Source organism: Labrus bergylta, chromosome 1, assembly GCF_963930695.1.
Source record: "Labrus bergylta chromosome 1, fLabBer1.1, whole genome shotgun sequence".
Taxonomy (NCBI): domain Eukaryota; kingdom Metazoa; phylum Chordata; class Actinopteri; order Labriformes; family Labridae; genus Labrus; species Labrus bergylta.
Genome location: NC_089195.1, coordinates 30,568,670 through 30,589,850, shown reverse-complemented (window position 1 = coordinate 30,589,850; position 21,181 = coordinate 30,568,670). Strand labels below are relative to the sequence as shown.

Genomic DNA, 21,181 nt, shown 5'->3' with positions numbered 1-21,181 from the left:
TTAATACAAGGATGTTTTTACATTAAAAGAAGAATAATACTTACGTTCTAGTGCCCTTGTCATTTTGTCTTCCTGTTTAGCTGTGCACGTTTTAAACTGCTGTTATGATCTTGTTTGAATTCCAGCAGTGGTTTCTTTGAGTCCAGACTGTGTTTGTGGATCAGAGTTGAAGGTGACGGTCAGACCAGGAGACAACGTCACTCTCTACTGTGACTGCAAAACATCAACTGGAGTTTACATCGTGTGGTACAGGAACTGTTCTCATGAAGACGAGCCTTCACCTGATCTCAAAGTAAAGAATATACTGACACAAAGTCTTCCTCCTAATTTCCACTTATTGAAGAACCAGTCCTCTGACTCCTACGACCTGCTGATCTTGAACATCACTGAGTCAGATGAAGGTCTTTACTACTGTGGAACTGAAGAAATAAAAGTGGAGGATAAGGAACACATAACTTCTAGATATATTTACTACAGCTACAGCAACATCACAACAAGAATCATATTCAGTAAGTACGCTCTGTCTTTGTGTGACTGTGATTTCAGTGGATTCAATAATTTGAATATTACACAAAATCATTCTCTGAATTAATGATGTCAGACCAAAAACATCATCCGCTAAGATCATCAGACAACACATTCATACTTTTGTAAAATTAATGATTAATTTGCAAAGAAAGTGTTGTACAGGATGATGATCACCAGATCATCAATGACCAATATGACTACAACTAACTCGAAAGACAAGTGGCAGAAATACTATTAACTGAAATGTAATTAATATAACTGAAATAAATGGACGATCAGGAGGTATTTGAGAAGTGAAAAAAGAAGAGGTGTGAACACACACACACACACACACACACACACACACACACACAAATATATATATATACATACATTCAGAAAGATTCAACTTGTCTGCAAAGTTAAATACTAAAAAAAATTTAATTAAGAACATTGACTTTCTCAAGATGATGTTTTTTTGGTCAAAAAGTTGTCAAAAGTAAACAAAACTGATTGTGATGAATTTAAAAATATTGAAACCCTGATTTAAAAAAATAATAATAATCACAAGAAAACATAAAATGTTTACAGAAAATGATACGCCAATTTGAATTTAATGCCAGCAACACTTTTCAAAAGTTGGGACAGGGTCATGTGTACCGCTCTGTTGCATCACACTTTTCTTTAAACAACACAGGAGACCAGTTTCTGTAACTTTAAGAGGGTAATGTTTTACCATTCTTGCTTAATGTAGGATTTAAAATGTTCAACAGTTCAAGGACTCCTTTCATACAGCTCAAAAACACTTTTAATGGGTGACAAGTCAGGACTGCAGGAAGTGCCAGTTTAGCACTGAGACTCTTTCTTACAGGGCAAGGCAAGTTTATTTATAGAGCACATTTCAACAACAATTCAAAGTGCTTCACACAAAACATCAAAAGCATCATGACAGAGGAAAGAAGAGAAACATTAAAACAGGAAATTTAAAAATGACTGAAATTATTAAATCTGAAAATGTGTTCAAATAAAAATAATTCAAATGAAATTAATTGAAATAAATGAAGTAAAAATATAAAAAGAGTTAAAAGTTACAGTGCAGAGTTAAGATTTCAAATCTCATTCAAATTGTTTATTGAAAGGCAGCTGTAAACAGGTGTGTCTTCAACCTCGATTTAAAAGAGCTGAGAGTTTCAGCAGACCTGCAGTTTTCTGGGAGTTTGTTCCAGATTTAGGGAGCATACAAACTGAACGTGGCTGCTACGTGCTACATCAACAGTAGTTCAATCTGTACACTAGTGTGTTTATAATTAGATCAATCACACTTATAGTAATTCTTTATTTAATAATAATAAACTATTTTCTGATATTTTCGGTCTGCCCTACCACGGCCCTCTTCTCTCGCTCGATGACTCTTAGCAAAACTAGAGTCGGCTCGGACGGACCTAGCAGCCAAAGAACATACCCTTTCGGGTTCTCTGGCCTGGACTTATCTAAGATCAGGCAGATCCTGTCGCAAAATAATGCAGAAAAACTAGTTCATGCATTTGTTACCTCCAGGTTGGATTATTGTAATTCTCTTTTGTCAGGGTGCTCTGGTAAGTCTCTAAAGACTCTTCAACTAGTCCAGAACGCTGCAGCTCGTGTACTGACTAGAACTAGGAAAAGGGACCACATTACTCCTGTGTTGGCTTCTCTGCACTGGCTCCCTATACAATCTAGAATAGAATTCAAGATCCTTCTTCTCACTTACAAAGCTCTAAATGACCAGGCACCATCTTATCTTAAGGAGCTACTAGTGCCGTACTGCCCCTCGAGAACACTACGGTCCCAGAATGCAGGCCTGCTAGTATGGAAGCGATTAGTGATCAAAATTGAAATGATAAAGCTAATTTGAAAATTCAAATGCATTAACAGAAATGCGTTTGAATTTTCAGAATATGAGTGTATTATTTGACTCAATAATAAAATGATGATTAATTTATCTAATTTGAATTTTAGTTTTCAACTTCAAAAATGCACATTCTTTGATTAAATTAAAATGATGAAGAAAATTACATTTTCTTTATCATTTTCAAACTATGCCCCGCTAAATTTGTATCATAATTCAAATGAAAAAGCAAATTTTAAAATGAAAATACAGTAAAAGAAACACGTTTGAATTTTCAGATTATAAGTGCATTATTTGACCTATATTTAAAATGAATATTCAGTCATCCAGTTTGCATTATACCTTTGCTCTCTCTTTCAAACTTGCCGTGCTAAAAAGTGATCATAATTCAAACCAACTCGAAAATGAAACGGCAAAGTGGACGGTGCAGGAAAGTGACGTCAGACTCCAGCTCCCAGGCAGGTGAACGTAACATTTACAGTCCATGAGGCGAGCGGGCAGAACACGCACTACGATAGGTGGCGGGCATAACATATTATTCTAATTCATCATTTGAATTCTGATTCAGTTATGGATGTTTGTTTGTTTGTTTTTTACCATTTTTCAGACTTTTAGTCAGGCAGCTTCGGACCAGATTTGGAACGAATGGGGACACGTCGGATAAAAGCACCAAATTATTTCCATATTTTAATGCATTCCTCTACTCAGAAAATATATTGACACCAAGATTGACTTTCTAAGTGGCTTGGAAGACATATTGGCACTAACAGACTTTACATGGCCGCCATCTTAGAACCGCCAACTTGATGAAGTGCCCCCCCCAAAAAAAAAAAAAAAATTCGAAAGCTATGGTGATGGAGACTATGTGGAAAAAAATTGGTGCTTTTGTCTGATATGTCCCTATAAATTTACTAAGCTGCCTTAGCATTATTTTTTTCCAAAAACAATAAAATATCCCAGTTTCATCAATTTACGTTGTCTTTGTGCTATTTTCATTCAAATATGAGATTTCAATGTTTTGAAGTTTCTACAACTTTCTACAACTTTTTAGGAATTTTTCTGTAGATCAGAGTTAAAGGAATGTAATCAACACAACTTTCATTTAGATACAGAACCGAATGAGACTCCTCCCCCCAAGATGCCACAGGACTGCTGGATTCTGATCATCTGTCTGTGTCCAGTTGTATCTATTGTCTCCTCTCTCCTCTCCTCACTTGTGGTCTATCACTGCTGTAAGAAGGGTAACTACCTCACTTTTTCTCGAATATGTATCCACATGTTTGTTTTTAATCACAAAGACACCTTAATGTCTCTTCCACTGTGTGAGTTTTATTGTGCTGTACTGATGTTATATTTATTCCTGCAGCTGAAGAACATCCTGTTGATCAGCAAAGACCTGACACTAGAGGTCATCCAAGACAGAGCCAGGTATCTATCATTAAAGTGTAATGTATCAAAGCATTAAATATGTTCAAGGTTGGGCTTCTAAATGACAAATATCCAATCTTAGGATGACGATGTGTGCTATGCTGCTGTGGAAATCCGTCAGAAATCAAAGAGACCAAAGAAGAAGAAGGAACCGCAGACTTCTGACTCCTGCACCTATTCTGCTCTTAATACATCTAGGATGTAACAGACCTAAGACCAGAGGAACAAAAAAATAATTTTGTAATGTTGACATAAACATCGAACAAAAAGTAAGGACATTTGTGTTTGGTAGATTTATTTCTTTGTTGTAACAATGCTTCTTGGCAATAAATCTTGTAACTTTGGAAAGACTGTTTATTTCCCTTTTAAATGGTGCCACATTTGTAAGGAACATGCACTGTGGGATGAGTAGCAGAGCTGAGTATGAAAATTCAAAAACTTGAAAAAACATGAAAAAACAGCTTATTCGTTTATTGGATTGGATGATTAAAATCTGAAGAAACAAGACACATTGGCAATTTAACAATTTATTGATTTAACAAACAGGAGCCTCAGTATCGTGTGGAAGGCAAGGCTCTTTCTGCTCTGAGGTTGCCCAACTTAGATTTGACCACATTTTACCCAAACTGTGTAAAAAATGACAACCTTGAATAAAGGTTCTCATGGAATCAATTAGAATTTCTGTTTAATTTTGTCATCAATCTTATCACTTTTTTGTGGCTCCTGTTGGGCTCAACCTTTCTTAGATCTGCTTCACCTTTTAACAGAGATACACCAACAACGTACTTTGATTAATTTGAATATTTATTACAAATAGATGGTGAAAATAATATTCATTTCTTTAAATGTACTCTGTGACTCCACAAACTCTTCCCTAACAACGTGAATGTGTCTGAAGACATTGACGAATTGGATGATAATCGGCCACCGAGCGTCGTAGTAGGATGATTAACGTCATTGTGATAGTAAACAAGGGTCTTCAAAAGCTGCTTCTGCTGAACATCTGCCGAAGAACTAATTGTTAATTCATGAGCACAGTTGGCCTGGTGGTTGGGTTGCCCCGAATGTGAGAAAGCTCTGGTCCTCTGGGTGGACGGGTCTGGGTTCCATTACCACGTTATTCCCCCCTCTCTCTTTCCTGTTTACTACTCTATACACCGTCTTATCAAGTGAAGGCAAGAAGCCAGAAAACAAACAAACAAACAGTCAAGTCAACACCACTATCTGACTTTCTGACACCATTTTGACTCCGCCCACAAAACGCATCATCACTGTGTACAAATATAACAGGTCTTTAAACTCGGACTCTAAAGACTTTGTGAGAAGTTTGAAGTGGAGCTTGTGTGATGTCCGCTCAGACAAAGCCAATCTATTTGTTCCGTCCATCTGCAACCAAGAACACAACTCTGGTGAAACATGTGTCTTCATCCTGAAAGGTAAACTCCTGGTGGAACATTTTTTTTAATTTCTTTTTTCATGGGAGTAACCACGAGACATTTTGGTCTTTCAGGTCATCGTCAGGGCAACAATTCAATCAGAAGACGTGTTGCCTTTTTTTGTAATGTCGCTTTTGTATAAAAACACAATGTTAGTGACAAAGGGCATCAAAATCATAATACAGGACTGCACATGAAAACAAAAACCATAAAAAAAAACCTCAAATTAAAATACATCATTAAAACATAACATGATTACATGTTGGGAGTTCAATAGCAAGTTCAATTCATCGCAGAGTGCCAAATAAAGTGCAGAGTGCTATGATCAAACATGTTTATAAAGGATCAAGCAGCTTGTTTCTCTATAAGATAAATGTAAAGTTATACTGATTTAATGTGACTGTTAAGGACCAAGAAGCTAGGCAAGAGACAACAGGAGTTTTTATTTTACTCAAAGATGAATACAAAATGTACAAACCCCAAATTTCTTAGCTTTAAAAGTGAAACTATAACTGAACATAACTCTACTGAACATGAGAAAAGCTAAGGTGTGAACTCAGTGAACCGACCTAATGCAGCCCCCCCGATTCCCCCATGACATCAGAGCATTTGGTCTGGTCTAAAGAGGAGCCTTCAGGAAGCAGGAAGTCCTGCCCCCACCCACTAGTCATGTTACTGAAAGACAGAGAAATAATGATTAGCACAGTAACAGAAGTTATTGTTTAATTTTACACTAAAACAAACTGTTTTAACTGTCTGGTTGAATGACTCCAATTTTGTTGGGGAACTGAAAAGAGTAAGAGTGTGGGTGAAAGTGATATCATGGTTGTGTGCAAGGTGTAAGTGTCCATCACATTCACTCTCAGTGCAGCTACTTCAAATTATGAAAGAAGAATAGATTTATGGGTCGCTGTTTGTGAGAAATCCCCCATCGTAAGATCATATCAGTACATAGTGGAGGCTGAAAGAAAGTTGAAAGAGTTCAAACAACACTTAAACTGTGACTGCAGTATATGTCGGTGTCCAAAAAATGACACACGAGCTTCTTAAGTTGCCAACTCATCTTCAACAGATTTTCCGACCATAAAAAACAACATTTTAGCCTTCTCAGACAATGCCCGAAAAACCACAAAAGTTGACACTTTGTAGGATTTTTGTGTTCTTATACATTTAAAACATGTTTGTTTCATGGCACATAAAACCTACGCAGCCTGAACTGAACATGTGTATCCTTATACACAGCTCAGGTATATTTCCTCTCCTCTATATAAATGTTGGCATTTGATGGTGTGATTCAATATTTATGGCCGCCCCTACGGTGGGGGAAAAGAGTAAAGCTTGGGGCAACATGTCTGATATGTCCTTAAGCAAGACACTCAAGCCAAAGTTGCTCCAGCTACTTCGTCTGCGGTGTAAAAGTGCTTTGAGTAGACTGAAGAATAGAAAAGTGCTATGCAAGCTCAAGTCAATTTAAGATATTTCTGGGGAAAGATTGCATGGGAAGGACCCATGGAGGCTTACACAAACAGGGTTCATCCTAACTTAAAGCAACAATGACCACCTTTTCTTGCGGTGTATTTCTACATTTGCAAATCTTTTGAACCTTCAGAAGATTTTACCATATTTTACCCAAACTGTGTAAAAAATTCATGTTTCCTCACTCAAAAACATCAGGCTGCCTTAGTCAGCCACACCTCGACTTAAGGTTCTCACTGAATAAATTGGAATAAATTTTTGTTGATTTTTGACATCAATCTTAGCCTATCACTTTTTTTCTGTGTGGGTCCCTTGGGGGTTCGGCCTTTCTTAGATCTGCTCGACCTTTCAACAGAAACAAACCAACAAAGTTCTTGGCTTAATGTGAATCTTTATTACAAATAGATGGTGAACATAAAGGAAGAATACATGTACATTAGTAATGGTTACAACATAGTTACACATGATGAATAAATTGGAAACAGTATGCAAACTAAAACGGGATTAATGTTAAAAAAAATAATTCATTGTGGTGAACTAGTTAAAATGAAATCTGAGTCTTCCTCCTGAAAGTGCAGCACTGTGGGTGCCCAGGAAGGCCATGTATTGGGTTGCACAGTTCTAAGCCTGGCAGCGGTCTCTTGCTGTCACTTTTAGTCGTGTCAAAGTAATCTTTGCTATAATAACGATACTTGTTTACTTGTTTACTTGTTGAAAATATCTGTTTTGTTGATGTTTATGTCTCTGAAGACATTGACAAATTGGATCCTAATCGGCCATCGAGCGTCGTAGTAGGATGATTAACGTCATTGTGATAGTAAACAAGGTTCCTCAAAAGCTGCTTCTGCTGAACATCTGCCGAAGACCCAATTGTTAATTCATGACCACAGCTGACCTGCTGGTTGGGTTGCCCCGAATGTTTGGAAGCTCTGGTCCTCTGGGCGGGTGGTTCAGGTCCGGCCTGTGGTCCATTACCACATGTCATTCCCCCCTCTCTCTTTCCTGTTTACTACTCTATACACCGTCTTATCAAGTGAAGGCAAGAAGCCAGAAAACAAACAAACAAACAGTTAATTCAACACCACTAGCTGACTTTCTGCCACCATTTTGACTACGCATCCAAAAACGCATCATCACTGTGTACAAATATAACAGGTCTTTAAACTCGGACTCTAAAGACTTTGTGAGACGTTTGAAGTGGAGCTTGTGTGATGTCCGCTCAGACAAAGCCAATCTATTTGTTCCGTCCATCGACACACAAGAACACAACTCTGGTGAAACATGCGTCTTCATCCTGAAAGATAATCAGACACAGTAACATGAGTGTCATTAGTACAGAGTCTCTACTGCTGCAAAGATGTCTAATGGTTCTGAGACCATGAAAATACCAAAGAAAGTCCTTACCTGATTCACTGTACTTTCCTCTCCCATGTCAGGTCTTCTCTCAGTCATTTGATCTTTTTCATCTGTAGAATCATAAATAAAAGGTTTCTTGTTAGACAACGACTTCATTCATTCAATGATCCATCACAATCAATATGATTCATTTGTATTTTAGTCGATTCATAATGTCTATACTTAACAGGTAAAAAGTGATTGTAGTGTATTTACCTGCATTCTGACTGCAGAGATAAACAAAAGTCAGGCACAGGAAGGTGGAGAGGACCGTGATGGCTGGACTGAACACCATCATCCAATATACACCAGGCTCAACATGGGGTGGACCGATGGAGTCACCGGAGTCACTGGAGGCTAGGTCAAATATAGAATGTGGATTAGATGTTTAAAATGTTGGTTTTCAATGTATCTAATTTTTCTCTGGTGTGCAACCACAGCCTGTAAGAATGAATGGACTAAGCCAGAGTGACATCACCCGTCTGTTACTGCAGGGGGCTTTGGAGTCCCATCAGTGGCATTATAACCACTGACAAAACATTGGAGCTTGTAATGATAGTCATACGAGTGATGAAGGAGAGAGCTACGAATTTGATCAGATCTACTGCACGTTTTAATTAGCAGAAGAAAAATGAGCCACTGCATGGAAACCTTTGACTTAATTCACAATGTGAAAAGTATTCCACATTTCCTGTCTTTGCTGTTGTTGTAGTCACTTTGGTCATTGGTGATCATCTCTCTGCTTTCCTCTGTCACATTGTACTTCTATAGAAGCATATAGAGTAATGAACACATACCACAGAATCTGTACATTTCTCCAACATTCACATTTCTCTACCAAATCTCCATAGAGCACCTTTAAAAAAACACAGTATAAGTGTGCTGATGTTCTATGCAGATGATGTTTTGGTCTTACATGGGTGTTTCAGTACGCTGAGAGCCTCCCCTTGTGTTCTTTAGAGAGTGTTGCCTGTGGATAGACATTTTCTACTCTGCAAATTATTTTAGAAATCTTTTTTAATAAATATATATTTTTCCTGTAAATGATGTGATGTGTCGCAATAACTACTTTGTGCAATCTTTACAATCTTTATCTCCATAAACTCACGACACACTACAATACAAATGTTGGTTGTTGGTCTTTTGAGTAAAATAGTTGTACATGATTTTTTTTCTATTCAAATGATTGAATCCACTGAAATCACAGTCACACAAAGACAGAGCGTACTTACTGAATATGATTCTTGTTGTGATGTTGCTGTAGCTGTAGTAAATATCTCTCGAAAGTATGTGTTCCTTATCCTCCACTTTTGTTTGTTTAGTTCCACAGTAGTAAAGACCTTCATCTGACTCAGTGATGTTCAGGATCAGCAGGTCGAAGGATTCAGAGGACTGGTTCTTCAATAAATGGAAATTGGGATGAAGACTCTGTGTCAGTATATTCTTTACTTTGAGATCAGGTGAAGGCTCGTCCTCGTGAAAACAGTTCCTGTACCACATGATGTAAACTCCAGTTGATGTTTTACAGTCACAGTAGAGAATGATGTTGTCTCCTGGTCTGACCGTCACCTTCAACTCTGATCCACAAACACAGTCAGGACTCAAGGAAACCACTGCTGGAATTCAAACAAGATCATAACAGCAGTTTAAAATGTGCACAGCTATACAGGAAGACAAAATGACAAGGGCCCTAGAACGTTAGTATTCTTCTTTTAATGTAAAAACATCCTTGTATTAAATCATCCAAACTATTAATCAAAAGAATTACCTGAGACCAGGAGCAGAACAACGTGACGGCCCTCCATGAGTGACGAGGTCTGACATGTGAAGACAGAGACACAGGTCTCACTGACATCACACCCATGTAGATGTTTCCATTAAAGGAAGCAGACGCTGTGATTGGCCAGTGAGGTGGAACATTTTTTTTTCTTTTTTTTTGCAGATTCCACCCAATGTGACATTTTGGACATTGATGTTTTATTCTCTCATTGTGTCTTTCCCTAACATCCTCTATTAACTTTAAATGCTTTTATTTATTTTCATTTAATTGCTCTTATTACGTCTTTATTTCTTGCACGGATTACAAGACTCCATGGACGGTCAGAAGACGTTCAGAATAACTTAGAAGCAACTTCTAATGAGACAAGTGTTGTTTAAGATGATGTTACATTAGCAGATGTGTTTTCTTGATGACAGTGCGACCATGTCTGGTTTTGAATGCTGGTTTAGGCAGGAACCTGTTCTCCCCTCTTTCCAGTACTGCGTTCTGCCTCTAGATGTTTTAAATTTAGACATGAGAATGCAGACGAAAACCCCACTGAACATACCCTACACTCTGCTTCATATGTGCAACCAGAGCTGACCTCATTTGATCTCACAAAGGTGGGACGTGGTCACCCATATGACATAGATTCAGATATATTGATTGACTGATAGAACGTTATTGTCAGAGAGAACTCTCAATAATGTTTTGCATATTTCAGCCGCTCCATTTGGAATATAAAAATTAAAGACAAGATACAAATATGCAAATATTTGACCCAACATTCAAACACCAAACAAGTATTCAGAAGCCTTTAATGTGCTTTGATCTGAGATTATTCTCCATTTTTAATTTAAGGATTGACTGGTGTAGGAAAGAGTTCACCGTTCATTCCTTAAAACTGACTGGTGCACTCCTGCATGTGTAACAGAGTTAGAATCTACCTCTATGTTGAATTTTTACAAAACAGATAAGGCTGTCGCTACATGGTGGTTTAATAGAGCAACTGTGAGCTGTATTGGTCGGGCCACTAGCTGTTCACACGTAGCTCAGCAATGGAAAACTCTCCCCAGCTGAAGATGTGAGTCCTTTGAATTTGCATGAAACAGTACTGATTACTGTGTTCTGTTGATTTATACACCAGAATAAAAAAGTGAACCAGAGTGAGAGCAACTCCTGTGTAGTTGTGGCTTCCTTCAACAAGACATGCAGAGAGACACAACCAGTCACCCATGTCTAATAGCGTGTTTAGAAATAGCTGTGGTGGCTGCAGAGCAGTTGAATATCCACCTGAGGTTTTGCTTGACTTTAGACACCACACGCTTCAAAGGGGGTTGAGCAGACTTGTTTTCTTCAGCAGAGTGTGTGAAGTTGCATGAGGGTCTGTTCGTCATTTTCGGTTAACTGTGAATCTATCTGATCGTTCTTGGAATCGTGCGGTGGAGTGTATGCGGTCAGATGGATAACTTGAGATAAAAACAAGAAATTGCCTGAAAACAGCTCACGTGAAACAACACTCACTACTATAATGAAAAGTTATGGATCCATTTCAATGAAGAAATATGAATATAAAGCTGTTACTATTTAAGTGCCAGAAACGAAAGAAATACTCATTGCTATATTACAAACTAAGTCCCAATGTTAATCCATCATTAGCGGAGCACTTTAGCAACATTTTAGCAAAAGTTACGGTTGCAAGAAAGCTTTCTTTTAATAGGCAGAAATCTTGAGCAAATCCAGGCTCATGAAGAACAGCCATCCACCGAAACTGTGCCATGCTTGAAAATGGGATAGTGGGCGATGGGATAAGATGCAGGAAGAAGGTTAGGGAACAAGGGGGTGTTGGTCATTCAGGCAGGCCGTCCACCAAACGATCCAGAGGAACCTAAGAGAGCAGGTAAGAATGGTGGGAAGGAAAAATGTGAGGATTCATTTCCCCTCTTTGGTTGTTGTATGTACAGAGTTTATAATACACAAGGGAAGACATGTTGGGCTCAGAGTCCAGACAGAAAAAGGAACCACTCTGATACTCAAGGGTTCAAGGTCAAACTTATTGATTTGAAGGTTTTACTATACTTTTGTCAGTAATGTTATGTGTGTGTGTGTGTGTGTGTGTGTGTGTGTGTGTGTGTGTGTGTGTGTGTGTGTGTGTGTGTGTGTGTGTGTGGATGAATGAGTATATGTCTACCACACATTACAATACAAACAAATGCTGACGGCAGACTGGTGGCCAGGGAAGAGTTGAGAGGACTGAGCAGGTCTGCTTTATAGCATCCTGAAACCAGCATGCTCAGGTGTGCTGCATTACAGAGTCGTCTCAGACTCCACCCACATCTACCTGCAACAAGGAGAACACAGCAAGCAAAAGAGAGAACAAACAGGTAGAGAGGCCAACACTGAGGCCGTCAACATTTCTATACTAAGGATCTCAAAAGAAAACCCATTTCTAACCTTCTGTCAGCCATCTTGATTCTGAGAAATTTCTGGTGCACTTACAACTGCTGGCCAGTGGGTGGCAGTGTATGGATTGACTTACCAACGTCTGCTGAAGTGGCTGATGTGAAACCAATCTATCAAACTCTATGAACTTAGTGGATAAAGGCTTCTGAATAGCTGTCCACTGCAGTGAGCACGATGTGTGGAAGGGTTATGTGCATGACTGCATGAATCCTGGTTCAATAAAAAAAGTTTAACAACAACAAATGATGAGTTCCCAATGAGATGAGAAATTCAGAGGTTTTCAAATGGATAATGTGGCACCATGTTTCGTCTGTCTTCTGTTGATGACTTATATGTAATATATATTTTGAACATTACTGATGAACTTCAAAATAACTTATTGTATGATTGTAATGTTGTCACAACGCCTCCCATTCTGTTGGTGGCTTATTTGTGGTTTGTCTTTTCTGTGTCAGAGCAGCAACAACCACACTTTGTTTCCATCATACATTCTCTCTCTCTCTCTCACACACACACACACACACACACACACACACACACACACACAACATCACTGACAAAAGTGGTCACTATGTTTTTCACTTTTGGTATAGTAAAACCTTTGTCAAATCAATAAGTTTGACCTTGAACCCTTGAGTATCAGAGTGGTTCCTTTTTCTGTCTGGACTCTGAGCACCACATGTCTTCCCTTGTGTATTGTAAACACTGTTCTTGCAACAACCATGGCTGGGGGGGGGATTAATCCTCCATTTTTAAATATGGAAAAGTTCCCATGTTTCCCCCGACAGTTTCCTCATGTTTCCCGATTCCTGCTGATGCAAGAGTGGTTGCTGGGAACATAACTTTAGCATACATGTCTTTTTCTTTCTCACCATTCTCAACTTTTCTCTAAGTCATTTATTTGGCTGTCTGTAATTGAACTGTTTCTGGCACTTAACATGTAACAGCTTTTTATTCACGTCTCTTCATTGAAAGGGATCCATAACATTTCATTATAGTAGTGAGTGTTGTTTCACGTAAGCTGTTTACATGCAATTACTTGTTTTCTCCACCACACATTTCCAAGAACGATCAGATTAGTTCACAGGAAACCCAAAGTGATGAACAGACCCTCGTCTAACTTGACACTCTGCTGCAGAAAATAAGTCTGCTCCACACCCTTTGTTGAGGTGTTTTGTGTCTGGGTGTCTAAAGTCAAGCAAAACCTCAGTTGGACATTCAACTGCTCTGCAGACTCCAAAGATACTTCTAGACAAGCAACTACACAGGAGTTGCTCTCACTCTGGTTCACTTTTTTATTCTGGTGTTTAAATCAACAGAACACAGTAATCAGTACTGTTTCATGCAAATTCAAAGGACTCACATCTTCAGCTGGGGAGAGTTTTCCATTGCTGAGCTACGTGTGAACAGCTAGTGGCCCGACCAATACAGCTCACAGTTGCTCTATTAAACCACCATGTAGCGACAGCCTTATCTGTTTTGTAAAAATTCAACATAGAGGTAGATTCTAACTCTGTTACACATGCAGGAGTGCACCAGTCAGTTTTAAGGAATGAACGGTGCAATCTTTCATACACCAGTCAGTCCTAAAAAGAAATATGGAGAATAATCTCAGATCAAAGCACATTAAAGGCTTCTGAATACTTGTTTGGTGTTTGAATGTTGGGTCAAATATTTGCATATTTTTATGTTGTGTTTAATTATTTAAATTGTAAATGGAGCCGCTGAGATATGCAAAACATTATTGAGAGTGTTCTCTGACAATAACGTTCTATCAGTCAATCAATATATCTGAATCTATGTCATATGGGTGACCACGTCCCACCTTTGTGAGATCAAATGAGGTCAGCTCTGGTTGCACTTATGAAGCAGAGTGTAGCACATGTTCAGTGGGGTTTTCGTCTGCATTCTCATGTCTAAATTTAAAACATGTAGTGGCAGAACGCAGTACTGGAAAGAGGGGAGAACAGGTTCCTGTCTAAACCAACATTCAAAACCAGACATGGTCGCACTTTAATCAAGAAAACACATCTGCTAATGTAACATCATCTTAAACAACACTTGTCTCATTAGAAGTTGCTTCTAAGTTATTCTGAACGTCTTCTGACCGTCCATGGTGTCTTGTAATCCGTGCAAGAACTAAATACGTAAGAAGAGCAATCAAATGAAAATAAATAAAAGCATTTAAAGTTAATAGAGGATGTTAGGGAAAGACACAATGAGAGAATAAGACATCAAAGTCCAAAATGTCACATTGGGTGGCATCTGCAAAAACAAAACAAAAAAAAGTTTCACCTCACTGACCAATCACAGCGTCTGCTTCCTTTAATGGAAACATCTACATGGGTGTGATGTCAGTGAGACCTGTGTCTCTGTCTTCACATCTCAGACCTCGTCACTCATGGAGGGCCGTCACGTTGTTCTGCTCCTGGTCTCAGGTAATTCTTTTGATTAATAGTTTGGATGATTTAATACAAGGATGTTTTTACATTAAAAGAAGAATACTAACGTTCTAGTGAACTTGTCATTTTGTCTTCCTGTATAGCTGTGCACATTTTAAACTGCTGTTATGATCTTGTTTGAATTCCAGCAGTGGTTTCCTTGAGTCCTGACTGTGTTTGTGGATCAGAGTTGAAGGTGACGGTCAGACCAGGAGACAACATCATTCTCTACTGTGACTGTAAAACATCAACTGGAGTTTACATCGTGTGGTACAGGAACTGTTCTCATGAAGACGAGCCTTCACCTGATCTCAAAGTAAAGAATATACTGACACAAAATCTTCCTCCTAATTTCCACTTATTGAAGAACCAGTCCTCTGACTCCTACGACCTGCTGATCTTGAACATCACTGAGTCAGATGAAGGTCTTTACTACTGTGGAACTGAAGAAATAAAACTGGAGGATAAGGAACACATAACTTCTAGATATATTTACTACAGCTACAGCAACATCACAACAAGAATCATATTCAGTAAGTACGCTCTGTCTTTGTGTGACTGTGATTTCAGTGGATTCAATAATTTGAATATTACAAATAAATCATTCTCTGAATTAATGATGTCAGACCATAAACATCATCAGCTAAGATCATCAGACAACACATTCATACTTTTGTAAAATGAATGATTAATTTGCAAAGAAAGTGTTGTACAGGATGATGATCACCAGATCATCAATGACCAATATGACTACAACTAACTCGAAAGACAAGTGGCAGAAATACTATTAACTGAAATGTAATTAATATAGCTTAAATAAATGGACGATCAGGAGGTATTTGAGTAGTGAAAAAAGAAGAGGTGTGAACACACACAAACACACACACACACACACACACACACAAATATATATATATACATACATTCAGAAAGATTCAACTTGTCTGCAAAGTTAAATACTAAAAAAAATTTAATTAAGAACATTGACTTTCTCAAGATGATGTTTTTTTGGTCAAAAAGTTGTCAAAAGTAAACAAAACTGATTGTGATGAATTTAAAAATATTGAAACCCTGATTTAAAAAAATAATAATATTCACAAGAAAACATAAAATGTTTACAGAAAATGATACGCCAATTTGAATTTAATGCCAGCAACACTTTTCAAAAGTTGGGACAGGGTCATGTGTACCGCTCTGTTGCATCACACTTTTCTTTAAACAACACAGGAGACCAGTTTCTGTAACTTTAAGAGGGTAATGTTTTACCATTCTTGCTTAATGTAGGATTTAAAATGTTCAACAGTTCAAGGACTCCTTTCATACAGCTCAAAAACACTTTTAATGGGTGACAAGTCAGGACTGCAGGAAGTGCCAGTTTAGCACTGAGACTCTTTCTTACAGGGCAAGGCAAGTTTATTTATAGAGCACATTTCAACAACAATTCAAAGTGCTTCAGACAAAACATCAAAAGCATCATGACAGAGGAAAGAAGAGAAACATTAAAATAGGAAATTTAAAAATGACTGAAATTATTAAATCTGAAAATGTGTTCAAATAAAAATAATTCAAATGAAATTAATTGAAATAAATGAAGTAAAAATATAAAAAGAGTTAAAAGTTACAGTGCAGAGTTAAGATTTCAAATCTCATTCAAATTGTTTATTGAAAGGCAGCTGTAAACAGGTGTGTCTTCAACCTCGATTTAAAAGAGCTGAGAGTTTCAGCAGACCTGCAGTTTTCTGGGAGTTTGTTCCAGATTTAGGGAGCATACAAACTGAACGTGGCTGCTACGTGCTACATCAACAGTAGTTCAATCTGTACACTAGTGTGTTTATAATTAGATCAATCACACTTATAGTAATTATTTATTTAATAATAATAAACTATTTTCTGATATTTTCGGTCTGCCCTACCACGACCCTCTTCTCTCGCTCGATGACTCTTAGCAAAACTAGAGTCGGCTCGGACGGACCTAGCAGCCAAAGAACATACCCTTTCGGGTTCTCTGGCCTGGACTTATCTAAGATCAGGCAGATCCTGTCGCAAAATAATGCAGAAAAACTAGTTCATGCATTTGTTACCTCCAGGTTGGATTATTGTAATTCTCTTTTGTCAGGGTGCTCTGGTAAGTCTCTAAAGACTCTTCAACTAGTCCAGAACGCTGCAGCTCGTGTACTGACTAGAACTAGGAAAAGGGACCACATTACTCCTGTGTTGGCTTCTCTGCACTGGCTCCCTATACGATCTAGAATAGAATTCAAGATCCTTCTTCTCACTTACAAAGCTCTAAATGACCAGGCACCATCTTATCTTAAGGAGCTACTAGTGCCGTACTGCCCCTCGAGAACACTACGGTCCCAGAATGCAGGCCTACTAGTATGGAAGCGATTAGTGATCAAAATTGAAATGATAAAGCTAATTTGAAAATTCAAATGCATTAACAGAAATGCGTTTGAATTTTCAGAATATGAGTGTATTATTTGACTCAATAATAAAAAGATGATTAATTTATCTAATTTGAATTTTAGTTTTCAACTTCAAAAATGCACATTCTTTGACTAAATTAAAATGATGAAGAAAATTACATTTTCTTTATCATTTTCAAACTATGCCCCGCTAAATTTGTATCATAATTCAAATGAAAAAGCAAATTTTAAAATGAAAATACAGTAAAAGAAACACGTTTGAATTTTCAGATTATAAGTGCATTATTTGACCTATATTTAAAATGAATATTCAGTCATCCAGTTTGCATTATACCTTTGCTCTCTCTTTCAAACTTGCCGTGCTAAAAAGTGATCATAATTCAAACCAACTCGAAAATGAAACGGCAAAGTGGACGGTGCAGGAAAGTGACGTCAGACTCCAGCTCCCAGGCAGGTGAACGTAATATTTACAGTCCATGAGGCGAGCGGGCAGAACATGCACTACGATAGGTGGCGGGCATAACATATTATTCTAATTCATCATTTGAATTCTGATTCAGTTATGGATGTTTGTTTGTTTGTTTTTTACCATTTTTCAGCCTTTTAGTCAGGCAGCTTCGGACCAGATTTGGAACGAATGGGGACACGTCGGATAAAAGCACCAAATTATTTCCATATTTTAATGCATTCCTCTACTCAGAAAATATATTGACACCAAGATTGACTTTCTAAGTGGCTTGGAAGACATATTGGCACTAACAGACTTTACATGGCCGCCATCTTAGAACCGCCAACTCGATGAAGTGCCCCCCCCAAAAAAAAATAAAAAATTTGAAAGCTATGGTGATGGAGACTATGTGGAAAAAAATTGGTGCTTTTGTCTGATATGTCCCTATAAATTTACTAAGCTGCCTTAGCATTATTTTTTTCCAAAAACAATAAAATATCCCAGTTTCATCAATTTACGTTGTCTTTGTGCTATTTTCATTCAAATATGAGATTTCAATGTTTTGAAGTTTCTACAACTTTCTACAACTTTTTAGGAATTTTTCTGTAGATCAGAGTTAAAGGAACGTAATCAACACAACTTTCATTTAGATACAGAACCGAATGAGACTCCTCCCCCCAAGATGCCACAGGACTGCTGGATTCTGATCTCCTGTCTGTGTCCAGTTGTATCTATTGTCTCCTCTCTCCTCTCCTCACTTGTGGTCTATCACTGCTGTAAGAAGGGTAACTACCTCACTTTTTCTAGAATATGTATCCACATGTTTGTTTTTAATCACAAAGACACCTTAATGTCTCTTCCACTGTGTGAGTTTCATTGTGCTGTACTGATGTTATATTTATTCCTGCAGCTGAAGAACATCCTGTTGATCAGCAAAGACCTGACACTAGAGGTCATCCAAGACAGAGCCAGGTATCTATCATTAAAGTGTAATGTATCAAAGCATTAAATATGTTCAAGGTTGGGCTTCTAAATGACAAATATCCAATCTTAGGATGACGATGTGTGCTATGCTGCTGTGGAAATCCGTCAGAAATCAAAGAGACCAAAGAAGAAGAAGGAACCGCAGACTTCTGACTCCTGCACCTATTCTGCTCTTAATACATCTAGGATGTAACAGGCCTAAGACCAGAGGAACAAAAAAATAATTGTGTAATGTTGACATAAACATCGAACAAAAAGTAAGGACATTTGTGTTTGGTAGATTTATTTCTTTGTTGTAACAATGCTTCTTGGCAATAAATCTTGTAACTTTGGAAAGACTGTTTATTTCCCTTTTAAATGGTGCCACATTTGTAAGGAACATGCAATGTGGGATGAGTAGCAGAGCTGAGTATGAAAATTCAAAAACTTGAAAAAACATGAAAAAACAGCTTATTCGTTTATTGGATTGGATGATTAAAATCTGAAGAAACAAGACACATTGGCAATTTAACAATTTATTGATTTAACAAACAGGAGCCTCAGTATCGTGTGGAAGGCAAGGCTCTTTCTGCTCTGAGGTTGCCCAACTTAGATTTGACCACATTTTACCCAAACTGTGTAAAAAATGACAACCTTGAATAAAGGTTCTCATGGAATCAATTAGAATTTCTGTTGAATTTTGTCATCAATCTTTTCACTTTTTTGTGGCTCCTGTTGGGCTCAACCTTTCTTAGATCTGCTTGACCTTTTAACAGAGATACACCAACAACGTACTTTGATTAATTTGAATATTTATTACAAATAGATGGTGAAAATAATATTCATTTCTTTAAATGTACTCTGTGACTCCACAAACTCTTCCCTAACAACGTGAATGTGTCTGAAGACATTGACGAATTGGATGATAATCGGCCACCGAGCGTCGTAGTAGGATGATTAACGTCATTGTGATAGTAAACAAGGGTCTTCAAAAGCTGCTTCTGCTGAACATCTGCCGAAGAACTAATTGTTAATTCATGAGCACAGTTGGCCTGGTGGTTGGGTTGCCCCGAATGTGAGAAAGCTCTGGTCCTCTGGGTGGACGGGTCTGGGTTCCATTACCACGTTATTCCCCCCTCTCTCTTTCCTGTTTACTACTCTATACACCGTCTTATCAAGTGAAGGCAAGAAGCCAGAAAACAAACAAACAAACAGTTAAGTCAACACCACTAGTTGACTTTCTGACACCATTTTGACTCCGCCCACAAAACGCATCATCACTGTGTACAAATATAACAGGTCTTTAAACTCGGACGCTAAAGACTTTGTGAGAAGTTTGAAGTGGAGCTTGTGTGATGTCCGCTCAGACAAAGCCAATCTATTTGTTCCGTCCATCTGCAACCAAGAACACAACTCTGGTGAAACATGTGTCTTCATCCTGAAAGGTAAACTCCTGGTGGAATATTTTTTTAAATTTCTTTTTTCATGGGAGTAACCACGAGACATTTTGGTCTTTCAGGTCATCGTCAGGGCAACAATTCAATCAGAAGACGTGTTGCCTTTTTTTGTAATGTCGCTTTTGCATAAAAACACAATGTTAGTGACAAAGGGCATCAAAACCATAATACAGGACTGCACATGAAAACAAAAACCATAAAAAAAAAACTCAAATTAAAATACATCATTAAAACATAACATGATTACATGTTGGGAGTTCAATAGCAAGTTCAATTAATCGCAGAGTGCCAAATAAAGTGCAGAGTGCTATGATCAAACATGTTTATAAAGGATCAAGCAGCTTGTTTCTCTATAAGATAAATGTAAAGTTATACTGATTTAATGTGACTGTTAAGGACCAAGAAGCTAGGCAAGAGACAACAGGAGTTTTTATTTTACTCAAAGATGAATACAAAATGTACAAACCCCAAATTTCTTAGCTTTAAAAGTGAAACTATAACTGAACATAACTCTACTGAACATGAGAAAAGCTAAGGTGTGAACTCAGTGAACCGACCTAATGCAGCCCCCCCCCCCTTCCCCCATGACATCAGAGCATTTGGTCTGGTCTAAAGAGAAGCCTTCAGGAAGCAGGAAGTCCTGCCCCCACCCACTAGTCATGTTACTGAAAGACAGAGAAATAATGATTAGCACAGTAACAGAAGTTATTGTTTAATTTTACACTAAAACAAACTGTTTTAACTGTCTGGTTGAATGACTCCAATTTTGTTGGGGAACTGAAAAGAGTAAGAGTGTGGGTGAAAGTGATATCATGGTTGTGTGCAAGGTGTAAGTGTCTATCACATTCACCCTCAGTGCAGCTACTTCAAATTATGAAAGAAGAATAGATTTATGGGTCGCTGTTTGTGAGAAATCCCCCATCGTAAGATCATATCAGTACATACTGGAGGCTAAAAGAAAGTTGAAAGAGTTTAAACAACACTTAAACTGTGACTGCAGTACATGTCGCTGTCCAAAAAATGACACACGAGCTTCTTAAGTTGCCAACTCATCTTCAACAGATTTTCCGACCATAAAAAACAACATTTTAGCC

General features: G+C 37.9%; 1 protein-coding gene and 1 long non-coding RNA gene across 3 annotated transcripts; both read left to right on the top strand.

Annotated features, from left to right (window-relative positions):
* Positions 1 to 3,376: 3,376 nt before the first annotated feature.
* Positions 3,377 to 4,164, top strand: LOC136179770 (uncharacterized). The gene is made up of 3 exons (XR_010666739.1): positions 3,377 to 3,636; positions 3,762 to 3,823; positions 3,906 to 4,164. It is a non-coding gene; the product is annotated as an uncharacterized lncRNA (long non-coding RNA).
* A 10,499-nt stretch (positions 4,165 to 14,663) lies between these two features.
* LOC109976861 (uncharacterized) lies at positions 14,664 to 20,060 on the top strand. Of its 2 annotated transcripts, none has more exons than XM_065957475.1 (5): positions 14,664 to 14,790; positions 14,943 to 15,326; positions 18,318 to 18,452; positions 18,578 to 18,639; positions 18,722 to 20,060. In XM_065957475.1, exons 1-5 carry the CDS (start codon positions 14,754 to 14,756, stop codon positions 18,842 to 18,844), a joined length of 741 nt encoding a protein of 246 aa, XP_065813547.1. In that variant the 5' UTR covers positions 14,664 to 14,753; the 3' UTR covers positions 18,845 to 20,060. The 2 variants fall into 2 exon arrangements, with proteins under 2 accessions (XP_065813547.1, XP_065813564.1); XM_065957492.1 differs by having other exon boundaries at positions 14,743 to 14,790; positions 14,946 to 15,326.
* The last annotated feature ends 1,121 nt before the right edge of the window (positions 20,061 to 21,181 follow it).

Excerpts from the sequence above, each read along its gene's own strand:
- LOC109976861 (XM_065957475.1), top strand. The coding sequence starts at position 14,754 with ATGGAGGGCCGTCACGTTGTTCTGCTCCTGGTCTCAG. Across the intron at positions 14,791-14,942 it reads TGTTCTGCTCCTGGTCTCAG|CAGTGGTTTCCTTGAGTCCT; the intron begins GTAATTCTTTTG and ends TTTGAATTCCAG. Across the intron at positions 15,327-18,317 it reads CACAACAAGAATCATATTCA|ATACAGAACCGAATGAGACT; the intron begins GTAAGTACGCTC and ends ACTTTCATTTAG.